This window comes from Protopterus annectens, chromosome 6.part0, assembly GCF_019279795.1.
Source record: "Protopterus annectens isolate FY-2018-M chromosome 6.part0, PAN1.0, whole genome shotgun sequence".
NCBI lineage: Eukaryota > Metazoa > Chordata > Ceratodontiformes > Protopteridae > Protopterus > Protopterus annectens.
In genome coordinates, this window is record NC_056737.1 from 1585450049 (window position 1) to 1585464868 (window position 14820).

Genomic DNA, 14820 nt, shown 5'->3' on the forward strand with positions numbered 1-14820 from the left:
TTGTGATTTGCCACTAAAATCGTCTCAAAATAGTAATTGCAAATGTAAAGCAGTACTTTATATTTTTGATTACGAAAAATAAAAAAATAAGCAGCTTTTGATATATATATGTATGAGTGGCTTGTAGATGCTCAAGTTGTAGTGCATGATGTGTTATTGACCTCATTTAATTCTGAGCTACTAACATGCATAAACACAGAACGTAATGCTTTTTAGGTAAGTAATCTGTTCTGCTAAATGTAAATGTCTGACACATAAGGTTATAAATTTGGACTTAAATTATAAAATGTTAGTCTGTTTTCTTACAGTATTAAGTTTTTTGTTTATATATATTATATACATATATTGATTGTTTATTAACACTGTGAGCAGATGGCATTCATTTTTGGTTTTAATGTGTGACTTAATTGTAGTACCAGATGCAGATCTGTAGCTCAGATAATCTCTAAATATTTTCAAAACAGCAAGCTTCTTCACACATCAGTTGCTTGATGAATTTCTTGTTAATATCTGACTGTTATTCACATATAATTTGTTTTATATTTGATTCTGTTGGTATGATTGATAGGTGCCCCAGCTCAGATCAGTGATGCAAAGGAACTAGGGTCCTTGGATCAGTCATCTGCTTGTCTGTGTGTCTCTGTCTCCATCTGTCATCTATACATCTGTCTAGGTAGATAGATAGATACTTGTGTCAGACTGCCTACATATCTACTTATCTTAATATCTAGCTATAGCACCTAAGAGAATATTCATTTTAAACTTGTGTTAAAGTTTTAACAAATAAAAAAATAATTGAACCCTGGGCATTGTTCTGTACACATAAACCTACTAAATATAAAAATACATTGATATACATATCACAACCTCAGGATTGGTTGCTATTATCAAATTAGGATTGAATTTGAATCAATAACTATTAAAATTACTGACACTGCCAGGTAAATGTATATTTCATTGTGTGTGTGTGAGTGTGTGTGTGTGTGTGTGTGTGTGTGTGTGTGTGTGTGTGTGTGTGTGTGTGTGTGTGTGTGTGTGTGTGTGTATTTGTGTGTGTGTGTGTGTGTGTGTGTGTGTGTGTGTGTGTTTGTGTGTTACAATTATTGCACTGAGTAGAAAGATCAAAACATTTGCAGTTCCACATCATATTTTACACCTGTGCAAGTCAGTGACTGGTATAAAATAGGATGGTGACTATATAAGGAAGATACAGGTAATCATTCATACCAGTCTGCAAGTTAACATAGGTTCATAATTTCTTAGGTGCATGTTAGGCTAATGACCACAGAGGGCTTTTTAAGCCTAGCCATGCATACCAAATATATCTGATGAGTTTAAGAACTTTAAGATTATTCTAACTTTATATGTAGAGTAGGGCATTGGTGGTGAAACATTTATGACTGAATCTGTCCATTAGGGACATAGGTGCCAGACCAGGGGAAAATTTCCATTTCCTCACTGACTGGTCCAATCTTGCTTGAACTTGGTTAGGGAAGAACTCTTCGTCCCATGGATGGGAAATCTGTTCCAGAGAAGTGGTATTTTCTCAGATACATACCTATCCCTCTAACATGTCCTATTTATGTTGCAAGCAAGATCAGGTAATTCTAATGTTATTTTCTTTTGTGGATATGCAGAAATTCTATCAAAGCTGGATGTAAGGATGCCTTGTCTTGTATGCCAGACATAGAACATGCATCAACAATCTCGTCATGTACAGGGCTAGGGTTTTGAGTAGATCTGAGTGGGACATATTGTTTATTCCCTGTATCCTTTTTCAGAAGAACCTCTGTGGATATTCCAGATGTTGCATGCGCTTGATAAGTTACATACAGAAGAGGGCATTGTAATCAGTGATTGTCTGATGAGGACTGAATACAGTGGAATGATGGACTTTCTTGGGACTACATACCCCTGCTTATAATTTGCATAGCACAGAATGATTTCCTTACTACAGTAGCCACATGATGGTTGAAGGCCAGGTTACTGTCTACATGCAATCCCAAATTCCCGACTACAGAGTGTACTTTTAGGGTATTTTATCAATGATATAGCTTCTAGGGATAGCCAACGCCCCCCCCCCAAAAAAAAAACTGTTATGCATTTCTTGGCATTGAGTTTAGACCATGGCTCTGGCACCAATTAGTTATCTGAGTCAGCCCTACCATCTTGGGCGATTCTATGACTGCATCTAGTTGCAGACATCTGCTAACTTGGTCAGCCAGAGGCCCTTGATGTTGGCCTTGACTTTAGGGAAGTAGATGCCAAAAAAGAGCAGACCAAGCACATAACCCTGCTGAACTCTGCTAGCAACTGACCTCTTTGTATAGGTGAACTCACCTACCTTCACGTCATGGGTCTTATCTGAGAGCCACCTGGCTATCCAACAAGTGACACTGGAGTTTATTCTCAATTCCTTGAGTTATCTACATTGTCTGAGTGGGTCATTGTATCAAACACTTTGGCCAGGTCAAGGTAGGCAGTATGCACCATTTTGCTCTCATCCATTACTTTATTCATCTTCTTGAAGACATTCACCAGGTTGAATAGGCATGATCTGACCTTGACAAAATCAGACTTGATTGGCTCCAGTGTCTGAAGATTTCCTGTGTAAGTGTTAATCACTTCCATGATAATTATTTCCATGGCCTTGTGTATGAAACTAGTCAGGCTTACTGGTTTGTAGTTACTTGGATCCATAGATAGCCCACTCTTTTGTATATGGATGACCAGTGCAGTTCTCTATTCAGATGACTAGAAGCCTGGATGGAGACTTTTGTTAAAGTGAGACTCTAGCAGTCCTAATAGATCAGGTTTCATGCTATTTAAGGGGTATACTGGGATATTATTGGGCCCACTGATTCAGTATTCTTGACCTTAGAGAGTACATTAAGGATCTGCTCCATAGTAATAGTTGGGGGGTTATGTCCAATGGTATTTCCTTAGGATTGGCTGGGGGAGAGAGGAGTAAAACTGGAGCTGCATTTGTCAAACAGTAGATCTGCTATATCTCCTTGCACAATGTAGGTGGTACAAATAACTCTGCACATTGTTATTTATGGCATTTGATGTTATGGATATAGCTAAAGAAATTATTGTGGTTGTAATTGGCCTCAGAGTCTATTTTACCTCAAATTTGGATTTAGTAGACTCAATTTGCTCTCTGACTTGCTTGCTTTGACTGGTAAGAGATTTTTTTGTTCTGCTGGGTATTGCAGTTTCCAGTTTTTGCCATGACTTTCTTTTTTGTTACAAAACCTACTGATATTAGGATTCCACCAGGGTGGTTTGTTTTTGAGTTTGTTCTTTGCTTATTACTGGTAGACACAGCTGTCTCTATGCATCTATTAACATAGTTGCATAGGATCTCTGTGAACAATTCTGCATAGGCAAGAGTGTTCTCACGGTTTGGGGGGGGTTTGAAAATTTGCCAGATTATTACTTAATAGTAGGAAACTTGCCTTAGAATAGTTCCTAAATGTTCCAGGGTTAGCAGGGTCCCAGGTTCTATTTTTATTTCTAAGGAAACAGCTTTATGGTATGAACTTACCAGACAGGACATTACACTAGGTGGATGCATCATTTTCCTTTGCAAGCAAGGTACCAGGTACAGTATGTTTACACCCCTAGTGGGTGTTTAGACTATCTGGTGTAGCATGTTTTTATTGATAAACCCAGGAATCTCTTGGCCTTCAAGTTTGGGTCTATGTATGACTTCCAATCTATAGTAGGGTAGTTAAAGTCATCCATGAGTATGGCGTTGGGTTGAATGGACAGTGTCTCCAGTAAATCAAAGTATGTGTTATGGCTTTCATGGGTCATAAAAGGAGATCTATAGCTTGCAAGGATATGGTATGTGACTTTGCCAGTTGTAGTTTGGATGTGGAGAACTTCAAGCATGTCATTCTTTTTGACCAGCCTTCAGGTATGTTTATTTTTTATGTAAATCAAGACAACCTCACCTTTATTCCCTGCCTGTGCAGTATCTGGTTTAAATGTGTGGAAGGCATTGTAGCCTTGCACTGGCATGGTGCTCTTCGTGGATTTAAACTATGGCTTGTTAACTGCAAAAACATCTGCATTCTCCAGTGAGAGGACAGCTTAGAGTGAGTGGAGTTTCTTGTTTAAACTCCTGACATTGAGCAGTAACACCTTTAGATTTTCTAGGGTTGGTTTTGCTATGTCAGAACTTTGTTAGTTTGGCATTGCCTAAAAATAACACAATGGGGGAGGAGAATGTTTTAGCCAATACTGGCAAAGCAACAAGGTCTAGTTGCCTTATCCTCCCACACTAACAAATATTATATCCCTTTGGAGTGACACTAAAAACTAAGCTAGCTGTTAAAGTCAATCATCTTCTGTTCATATTGTGGCATTATCCTTGGAGAAGGTAGAATGATGATCAATGCTAGTCTGTTACTGGCCTGGGAGACTTAATCCAGGAGCGCCATCATGTCTCTCTTCATATAGTCCAGGGATGTATGGCTCAGGTAATTTAAATCTACATGGACTATGACTGAGTCATATTGGTACTTGAGATCCATTGTCCTGAGTGCATATGTGATATGGCAGACCTGTAGCTTTCTCCTTACTCAGCCTGGTGAGTGGGATGTCTGTGTTTCTCACAATGCAGTCTCTTATGATCAAAATATTGGGTTGTATGATAGCTTGCCTTATGAGCAGAGAAGTTGTCTCAATGAGATGTGGCTGTATGTGTTTTGGTGGAGTGCTTTGGGGCTGTTGAAGGTATTTGTGGTGAGTATAATGTCTGGGAGGTCTTTGGAGTTTAGGAAGAATACATTTAAGAACCTCAACATATGTGGTTTTATGTGTCTGATCTGTATGTGGCAGGTGAAGTGTGTGCACCACTGACAACCAAATTAGAATTATGAGTGCTTGTATGTGATACTTTGACTCCAGTGACATTGTATACTTACATCTCTCATATATCTGATCAGTTTGTTTAAGAACAGACTCACGTAACATTCATAGTTATTAAATGGTATGGCTTATCACTTACAGAAGGTGCAACTTACAGACATATACAATAATACACAGCACTTACACAAAATACACTCCTATCAGACATATAGAATCAGATAGTTGTAGAATTAGCTGTATATGTCTACTTGTAGTGGAAGGGATAATTAAGAAGACATGGCATGCCAATGCAGAGGGAAAGAGGGAAGCAATGATTGTGTATTACTTACTTGTTGATCTTGCAGTTTAACTCCAACTACCCTAAAGGTGTTTGTTGCTGTATTGTGGTAAATGTTGATCCTGCTGAATCCCTGCTGTCCTGGTTTTATCGGTACCCATTTTTTGCTGGTGTCATCATAGACCATAACCGAGGCTCGGGCTTGGCAAATACTCTGCTCACTATAAAAGAGACAAAGATAGTTAACACATAAGACAAGTCAAGTAAACTGTGACATTTCTTAAGAGTGACATCTAAATGCAATAGACTTTTTCATTTGATAGTAATGTATGATCTTCCAATTTATTTTACAGAATTCCAGCAATGTGGATGCAGTAAGCACCATTACAAAATAGAAAGGAGAAAGTATGCATTGCTGTTGTTCAAACTCAGTACTGATCTTTTTCAAATTATGTAATTGCATTATTGTATCAGTGTATTTCAATTGTTTATTAACTGTTTCTTATTCTTAAATTATGCAGAAGATCTTTATGCCGTTTCCTACTATGTTCTTAATTAGTTTATTGTGTCCTTTGATGCAGCTTAAATCCAAAATTTCAGGTTTTTTCTGCAATTTATTATGCATACCTGAGTAATCTCACCTCTCAGTTCAGCTCGTATGATCAGTGAAAATAATCGGTTTTGAAACCATTAATGCTAATGAGTGATCTCACTTACAGCTAGACTGTAAAGTATAAAAAGAAGATGCAGGCCCAAGCCGTCTTATTGGCAAGACAATGACAAAATTATAACATACTAACAAACAGAGTGGTCTCTAAATGCATCAACTCACTCAGAGGTATAAATATTTTTACTGGATCCAACCGTTGTATGTACATTTTGGTCATAAACATTTGTCTATCAACTCTCCAAGGCAGTTTAGAATACATTTTTCTGTTACTTCTTCAGACACAGGGGGTTTATTAGTAATTGCTTTAAGGAGAACCACAGTTTAAAACAGTTTGTTGTACAGTGGCAGACCAATCACTATCCCTCTCTTCTATTTTTTAAATTCATATTTTTGCCTAACTTGATCTCTTTATGCTGCTTTAATATAATGTAGGATAAATAAAATTTGCAAGGAAAGCAGACGGATTTGCTCCAGTGACAATAAGAAACAGGCTAATGTAAATAAACTGGTCTCAGAGGCATACAAAGAGACAGAACCAGACAGAGACAGAAACAGAGACTAAGAATGAAGTTAAAAGAACCTTAAGGTAAAGACTGAAAACCGTGGTATGACAGAGAAAAGGGGACTATCATTTGTAAAGGCAAGAACGCGATGGCTTGGTCAGAGGTGAAGCTTGTAAAAGCCCTACTGACCATTGAACACATGACTTTAATAGGAACAAACATATCAACATTTCTGACATTGAAATGAGGGCTCAAAGATTTACAGAAATTTAGTGGTGTGGCATACATGGAAATGCTGATTTAACACCAACTTTGGTTTGGGACATTAGTGTGTGGGAGGTGGGAAAGGGGTTTGACAATAACAAAACATTGTTTGCTACATTGCGAATATTTTAGTTTATAATTTACCTCTAAATAATTTAAGGAGGACAGGATTAAATTAACGACATAGTCTTTTTCACTGGTCATTATTTTACTTATATAAGACAAACCACAGGAACAGGATACAGGAAACAACAAATTTATTCCGGTACCTCGGCTCAACAGCTTTGCCTAAATATTATATAGGTCAAACGAAACGCCAATTAAAAATACGTGTTTTAGAACACATTGGTGATGTTCGTAATGCTAGGATTGATAGCCCTATATTTGAACATTATCATGCAATACACAATGGGTCGATTGACTCATTGTTTTTTTGTGCTTTAGCCAAACCTAATGTACATTGTGGAGGTAATTTTCAGCAGAGTTTATTAAATCTAGAAAGTAGGTTTATTTTAAAGTTTGGTACTCTAAAACCTAAAGGCTTGAATTTGGAAGTTAATTTGAATATTTAACAATGAAAATATTTAGTATTAAATTACATCAATAATAATATTTTTATTATTTGAAATTAACATTTTGTATTCTATTTTTCTAACAGTGATGTTTTGTACCTGTATTGTACCTGTTTTTGTACCTTTAACTCTCTGGAGTTGTATCATGGTTTTAATTGAATTGAATTGAATAATAATTGATTAATTGTTGGGTAGCACTAGCATATAAAATGCACCTGGTGCTTTGATGTTTATTCCTTTGAAGGCTGTTGAGCCGAGGTACCGGAATAAATTTGTTGTTTCCTGTATCCTGTTCCTGTGGTTTGTCTTATATATACTTTTGCTGCTTGCTGTTGGTTGCTGTTCCATTATTTTACTTAAACAGAAGTATTAATGTTCATATTATGATATCAAAATATAAATAATAAAATAATACTGTAGCTCTTTTTGCATTTTATATACCTTTTGAGTTTGAGGATATTCAGTATAACTGGTGGTAGGGTATTCACCCCTGAATTTTGTTGCTGTGGATTTTAGTCCCAACTGTGGGTTATAGCCATACCTGAAAAATACTCGCATAAGAATGCAGCAGAACAGAAAAGTTAAGCTAAAGGAATGAACTTTCTTTCTTTCAGCTAAAATGTTAAGACGTTCCCTATACATGTAATAGTGCTGGTGTTTTCCTTTTCTGACTGCTTACTCTTTAAATAATAGGGACTTTATTGTCCAGTTTGAATGTTTATACATTTTAGTTTTCTTTTAGTTTAAATACTGATACAACCACACCAAACAGCTTTCCTTCTGGGCTTGTGATGCCTGTTGCTTATATGAGCAAACATCTCTACTTTCTTTAGCCAATCAACTTTATACAAGTCCTGACTAATGTGTGAAGCTATAAACTTTTTAATTAACTTCTTCATAGTTCTTCTGTTAACCCTTATTTAGTTTAGAATGCCTGCCATGCTTAGTGAGTGAAGTCACTTTACTGTAAACTACTTTTTGATATTTTTTCCACAAATATAGTCTGATCTCAGTGTAAGATTTCCTTTAGGGACACTTGCCCAACTACTGCCAAGAACTACTGTTTAAATTCTCCCTATTCTAAACAAGCCCTCAATTTTCTTTAGATTTTCCTTCAATCCAGATACCTAACTAGGACATTCAAATAAATCCTTACATGAAAAAATTATTCATGGATAAGACTGGTTAAAATAAGTTGCAGCAAGATGGAACTCAAAGTCAAAAATGCTAAGTTAGAAGTTAAGATCCACCCAATAGAACAATGTGCTTGAGGATTAAAGCCACACAATTAAGGCTCACATATATAACACAATCAGAAGGTTTTAAACTGAAAGTGGAATAGGATGATGAAGCAGGAGAGAAATTCAAGAAATAGAGAGACTGGGATTTTGGATGTAGATCCTTAAGAAGATACAGAATATTATGTATATTCATAAAGTAACAGGCAGTACTCTAAGAACTAATCCAACATGAAAACAGAACAAAGGAGATTTTGCCGATAAGGATGACTGCAATTAAGGGTACAGAGAATATGCAAGAGGGGGCTAGAATTTACTGGGGAAAACTTGCAATGGAACCAATTTACTGGAAGCAAATAACCAGACAAGGGAAAGGTAACTGAATGGGAAGAGACCAAGAAGACATTTGGACTGCATGCTAAAGTCCGCCTTTTCTACCAGAGCTTGATGTCAGAGCATAAGCAAAGAGAAGGGGAGAGAGGAATATTAAGTACAGAACCTGCTCTGGTAGAGTTTTTAGTTGATAAAGAACTGAATTAAAAACAAAACAAACCAGGAAAAAATGGCAGTTGTATTGTGCTCACTGACCCAAAGAAACACGTGAAAAACAAGAAACTTAGAATACTTTCTAAGTTAAGTACTTCTGTTCATTAGATTAAGAACTTCACCAGAACAACATTAAATGCATGCAACAAGTTTAAATACACTTGAAAAAGTCATATGACACCAAAACAGCCAATAGAATACAGCCGATAAAATGCATGATATAATAAATCAGTGGAAAAACAATACAATTTAAAATGTAAAAGTAATAAATAATTTGAATAGTTTAAATAGATTATTGTATTAAAATTATTTTGTTTAAAGTGCATCATAGTATTTTAAGTAAAGTATTTAATAGAACAAGCCTTGAATAAACCAAGGCTGTTTATAGCATTAAGTGTTAACTGCCATCTAAGTTCGGCTTTATCAAGATGCTCACTGATAATATGGTCCTGGGGATCCACCTTACTTTGTTGCAATACTAGAAAATTAAAACTGTGGGTAGGAAATTCTTCAATATGTTTATAAAGTGTGCTAGTCTTTTTTTCTGGCTTTTAATTTCCAAACAATGCTCATAAATGCATTTTTAAGTTTTCTAGAGGTTTTACCTATGTAAAGTATAGAACGACAATTACATTGTGCAAGGTAAACCACGTTAGATGTACGACAAGAAAAACGCCCATGAATCTTGGAAATGTTGTTCCTAATATTAATACTGTCAGCACTATTTATCAGATGACACTGGGAACAACACCCACACTTGTAAGTACCCAGGGCTAAATTACTATAATCAAAAGATCGGAGATATTTATGTTCAAGATACAACTTAAAGGATTTATCCTTCATGCAGGAAATACAAGGTGTACCCCTTGCCTTGCTGTTCAAATCCTTGTCTGATAAAAAACGTTTCCAATTTTTATTAATATATTCAGCAATAAATTTGCTGTCCATTGTATAAGTGGTGATAAAATACTTTTTGTCTTCAAAACTGTTATTGTTAGGTCTACTCTCAAAATCATCATGAATTAGAAAAACAGGTCTAGAAGAATTTAAGATAGGATGGTAGAAATCATTGACCACTCAGACATGACTTCCTTTTTGATTTTAATTAAAAACTCATCTGGGTATCCCTTCTATGAAACATCTCCAAATTGTTTTTCACATTCTAAGTAAAAGGTGTCCTGCTGAGACACCATTCTTGCCAAGTACACCAGTTGACCTTTGACAACTGCTTTCTTCTGAAATTTAGGATGCCAACTGGAATAGTGCAAATACGAATTGGAGAATGTTGGTTGTCTAAAAATATTGGAGGTAAAACATTGATAAGTGAATCTTTGCTAATTTGAACATCAAGATAGGAAAGTCAGCAATGTTATTAATATAACCGATAAAATGCATGATATAATAAATCAGTGGAAAAACAATACAATTTAAAATGTAAAAGTAATAAATAATTTGAATAGTTTAAATAGATTATTGTATTAAAATTATTTTGTTTAAAGTGCATCATAGTATTTTAAAAACACTTCCAACCTGTCCTGTGGAAGATCAAAATAGTCAGTTGGGGTTATAGAAATGGAGAATATGAGTAAAAACAGGACAGTCATTGGTTTTGTATATAATGATGTGTATGGAAATAACTTGTATGCAATGTAAGTGATGAGGCATTTAGAGACAGGGAACACATTGCACCACTATACTCAGTCCCAATCAGACACATAAGTAAGTATAATGCCCCCTTCAGTATGTACTTGACCAGACACAGCAACTGGAATGTCTGCAAAGTTTCCTTACAAAAATAATACAGAATATAAACACAATGCCCTATGCAGATCACCTCAAAGCCCTATCTCTAAACTCAGTCTCCTACAGACTACTGAGAGGTGATCTATGCATGACATACAAGATGTGATGATTGGGGAGAGATGGGCGAAGGCTGCCAGCCTAGTCAAATAGAATTTGATATATAATTCTGGCATTTGTAAATAAACGTAAAATACAGGCATGTTTTCTTGAGTGTAAAAGAATACTGTGAAATGTGGAACTGCAAAATATATGACAACATTGCACTCTACTGGCCCAGTGAAGCATGTTGTGACTCTTTCATGTTAGAATTCGGCTCCAGTGAGTCTGGATGAAGGTTTCATGCCCATTGTTTTAAGGCTAAAGTTTATGATCAGAATTTACATGTGGATGGTGCTTTATTGCTCTGGTTTCTGCTAGAGTGTATATGTGAAATGCCTTGTATTGTTGTAAGTTTCTCAGCAGGTGTTAGATTGCTAAATAATGCAGTTTGTTTGCCTGGGAAAACCTAAGTGTCAACATGATGTAATTTGGGAGGGACTCAGCAGACATGTTTATTAGCAATGTTTAAATACTATTTCTCAGAAGAGTCTAGGAGCATTTTGATCTTGATATCCAACTTATCAGCACTCTGCCTTATGCTCACATGTAAGTTTTAGCACTGTGATTTCTTGTAGAAATAGTTAAAGCTAGTAAAGATTAATTAGGCATTTTTTTTTAATCAGACCTGTACTACTGTATTATTTTAAGATTCTGTGTGATCTCTAAACTTTTAGATATCTCTGTGGTGTAGTAGTTTTGTCTTGTGTTTTAATTATTTATTATTAAATATTTTTAAAACCTTCTACCTGTGGCTGGCTTATGTAGAGATAAAGTATGCTTTAGAGTACATTATATAGAGTTTACTGTAATAAGCCCTTCCAATAAGCATTGAGACTGATTAGTCATACTACCACTGGATTATAATATTGCACAGTAATAATTGGATACCCTTTTAAGGGTCTTTTAGTAGCTGATAATTAACTGTGTGGTGACAGGAATTACTACCGTATGGTCTGGGTAATAGGTGCACAGCTGGAGAACCTGTGCCAGCCTTTTCCCAGGAAAGTCTGTGCAGCTGTATAACCTCTTCTCATAGTGTGTGTGTGTATGTGTGTGTGTGTGTGTGTGTGTGTGTGTGTGTGTGTGTGTGTGTGTGTGTGTGTGTATGTATCAGCTACCTGGGCAGAGACACGAAGCACTGGTTGGACAGGGAGGGTACTGAAGGTTTCAGCTTGCCCAGTTAGGCTGAGACCTGGACCCTATAGCGGTGCCAGTGGGGAGTGTTATTGGGAACCTGGTGAGCAAGAGAGCAACCAGCCCCAGACTGATTGTGATCTCTGTGTGCACTTAAGTAAAATTGTACTTTACTGTGTGTATTAGTTATCCTTCCCTCTCTTCTAGGAGATGACCTCCCTGGTGTTAGTGGTGAGTATTGAAGCTCCTTGATTGCTGGGCCAGGGCACGGTCGTCACAAGTGTTTGACAGTGGTGGGATCTACTTCACATACTAATTGACTTGTAGTGGTGTGGGTAGAGTGATTTCTTGTAGCTTATGTACAGTGATCTCTAAAAGTGTTTTGTACTCTAAAACAGCCATGCAGTGTATACTCAAAGTTCAGATCACAATTGTTTTATTTCATGTGTTAGTTTAGTGTTAGTCAGGGTGAGCAGGCAGCATGTCACCGGAAGAGTATGGAAAGCTGGCAAGGAGCCAGCTGGCGGAGATGTGCCAGGCTAGGGGACTGGTGCATGGAAACCTGACTAAGGCAGACCTGATTGCAGCCTTGGTTACAGCTGCATCAGAAAACAGCAGCCTGGAGGACAATCAGACTGACAGTGGAGATACAATATCCTTAGAGAATGCAAGCTCAACCTTTCTGCAGTGGACTTAAAAATCCAGCCGGAGCTAAAGAGACTTGAGTTGGAGGCCAGGCGTATGGAACGAGAAGCAGCAGAGAAAATGAGGAGTCTACAAGTTGAGGAAAATGAACGGCAGAGGAGACATGTAAGGGAAATGCTGACTCTTCGGTAATGGGGAAGGGAGTAACTGGGCCCCAGAAGCACAAAAGGTCAGTAAATTTCTTCCACAGTTTAAAGAGGGGGATAATTTTGATAGCTTCATTCATATGGTTGAGTGGGTATGTAAACAGTATGAAGTTGACCAAGGGCTCTGGGTATGGTTCCTGACCCCCTTACTCCATGGTAAAGCTGTAACGTCTTTAGCAAAAATGCATTACATTGACTGTTTTGATTATACTGCTGTAAAAATATACTTGTTGGAATGTTTTAAGCTAACACCTGAAATGTATAGGAAAAAGTTTCGTGAGCATAGACTCAAGGCAGATGAAAATGTATGTGAATATGTTGCTGAACTGAGCACTTATTTTCATAGCTGGGTGAGTGGATGTCAGGTCACCACTTTTGAAGGGCGGGCAGACCTATTGGTGAGGGAACAAGCCCTTAGCATTTTGCCTGAGGACATGAGGATCTGGTTAGCTGATAGACAATTTGCTACTTCAGATGAGTTGGGGAAGGAGGGAGACCTATACCCGGCAAGCAGGGCAGCCCTGCACCAGAAGGGGACCCCCAGTACTGCTCATGGGTCTAAAGGAACCCATGATGGGCAGCACAGACTGCCCCAACAGAATCTGCCAGTAGCAGGGGAAGCCACTAGTCCAGGTACACATCCTGGAGCTAGGGTTAAATATTTTGAATGCAACCAGTGGGGCCATGTGGCATACAGGTGTCCACCGAGGCAATGTGGGGAACAAAAGGTGAGGGAGCCAGTAAGTGGGAAAGACAAAATGCCAACAGTGGGTTGTCTTGAGACAACAAGGGTGTGGAACTACTATCCTGCAGATGTCCTGAGAGGGAAGGATTTGGATGAGGCAGTACTATGTACTTATGCAGTTACATGCAGTGAGGCTAGGATCAAGCATGTGGGTCTGGTTGCCTGGGGGAGACCCAGACAGACTGCATACTTGCAGCCAGGCCTGCTGAGGTGGTTACTTCAGGGAGTGAGCTGTGCTGTAGCAGTGAGACTGAATGTGAGCCACAGCTGCTTGTGGGTACTGATGTTCCCTTGGACAGGGTAACTGTAAAGGTAGAGGTGAGTAGTAGTACCCAGGCTGACAGTGAAGCACCGCTGTCAGAGGATGCCAGACTTCCTGTGGAAGGGGAACTGGGAAGGGTTACAAGGAGAGACTTGAGACAGGCTCAGCTCTCAGACCCTACATTGCAAGGCCTGAGACAGGTAGCTAGGGAGGCACCTGATTCTCAAGGGAAGGGGGAATATGTATACTGGAACAAATGGTTACCATACAGAGAGTGGACCCCTGAGGGAGGGCTAGAAGGTGAAAGAGTACAGCAGTTGGTAGTGCCTAGAGCTTACCATCTGACACTTCTAGCCATAGCCCATGATATTCTCTTTGCAAGTCATGTGGGCATAAAATGTACAAAGTGGCATATTATGCAAAACTTCTATTGGCCAGGAATTTACAGAGATATAACAGGGTACTGCAGGACTTGTGAGCAGTGCCAAATGTTAGGCAAGGCAGGAGACAAGGTGAGAGCTCCTTTGATGCCTTTGCCTGTGACTGAGGAGCCATTTCAGAGGGTAGCTATGGATATTGTGGGTCCTCTGAGTACCCCAAGTTCCACAGGGAAAAAGTATATCCTAGTGATTGCAGATTATGCTACACGATACCCCAAGGCAGCGGCTTTGTCCTCCATTGAGGCCGAGAAGGTGGCAAATGCTTTGCTAGAGATTTTCAGCAGGGAAGGTTTCCCAAAGGAAACACAGTCTGACAGAGGTGACAATTTTATGTCAGACCTGCTGGCTTGTCTGTAGAATTCCTGTGGGGTGAAGCACATGAAGACCACCCCCTACCATCCCCAGACTAATGGTCTTGTTGAGAGGTTAAACTCTACAATTAAGTCCATGCTACGGGCATTTGCAGATCAGTTCAAGAGGGAGTGGGACAAATATTTTTCCCATCTGTTGTTTGCCTACAGAGAGCTTCTCCAGG

At 38.3% G+C, this 14820-nt stretch overlaps 1 protein-coding gene across 6 annotated transcripts in view; it reads right to left on the bottom strand.

Annotated features, from left to right (window-relative positions):
• Window positions 1-14820, bottom strand: part of EVL (Enah/Vasp-like) — a 1573360-nt gene that overhangs the window by 1022743 nt on the left and 535797 nt on the right. For 5 of the 6 annotated variants that reach the window (XM_044075035.1, XM_044075032.1, XM_044075034.1 and 2 more), the window contains one exon: window positions 5211-5379. The exons of the other annotated variant lie outside the window; for it this stretch is intronic. In XM_044075035.1, coding sequence (XP_043930970.1) covers window positions 5211-5379 — 169 coding nt within the window. The remainder of the gene's footprint in view (window positions 1-5210; window positions 5380-14820) is intronic. 6 annotated transcript variants of the gene reach the window in all.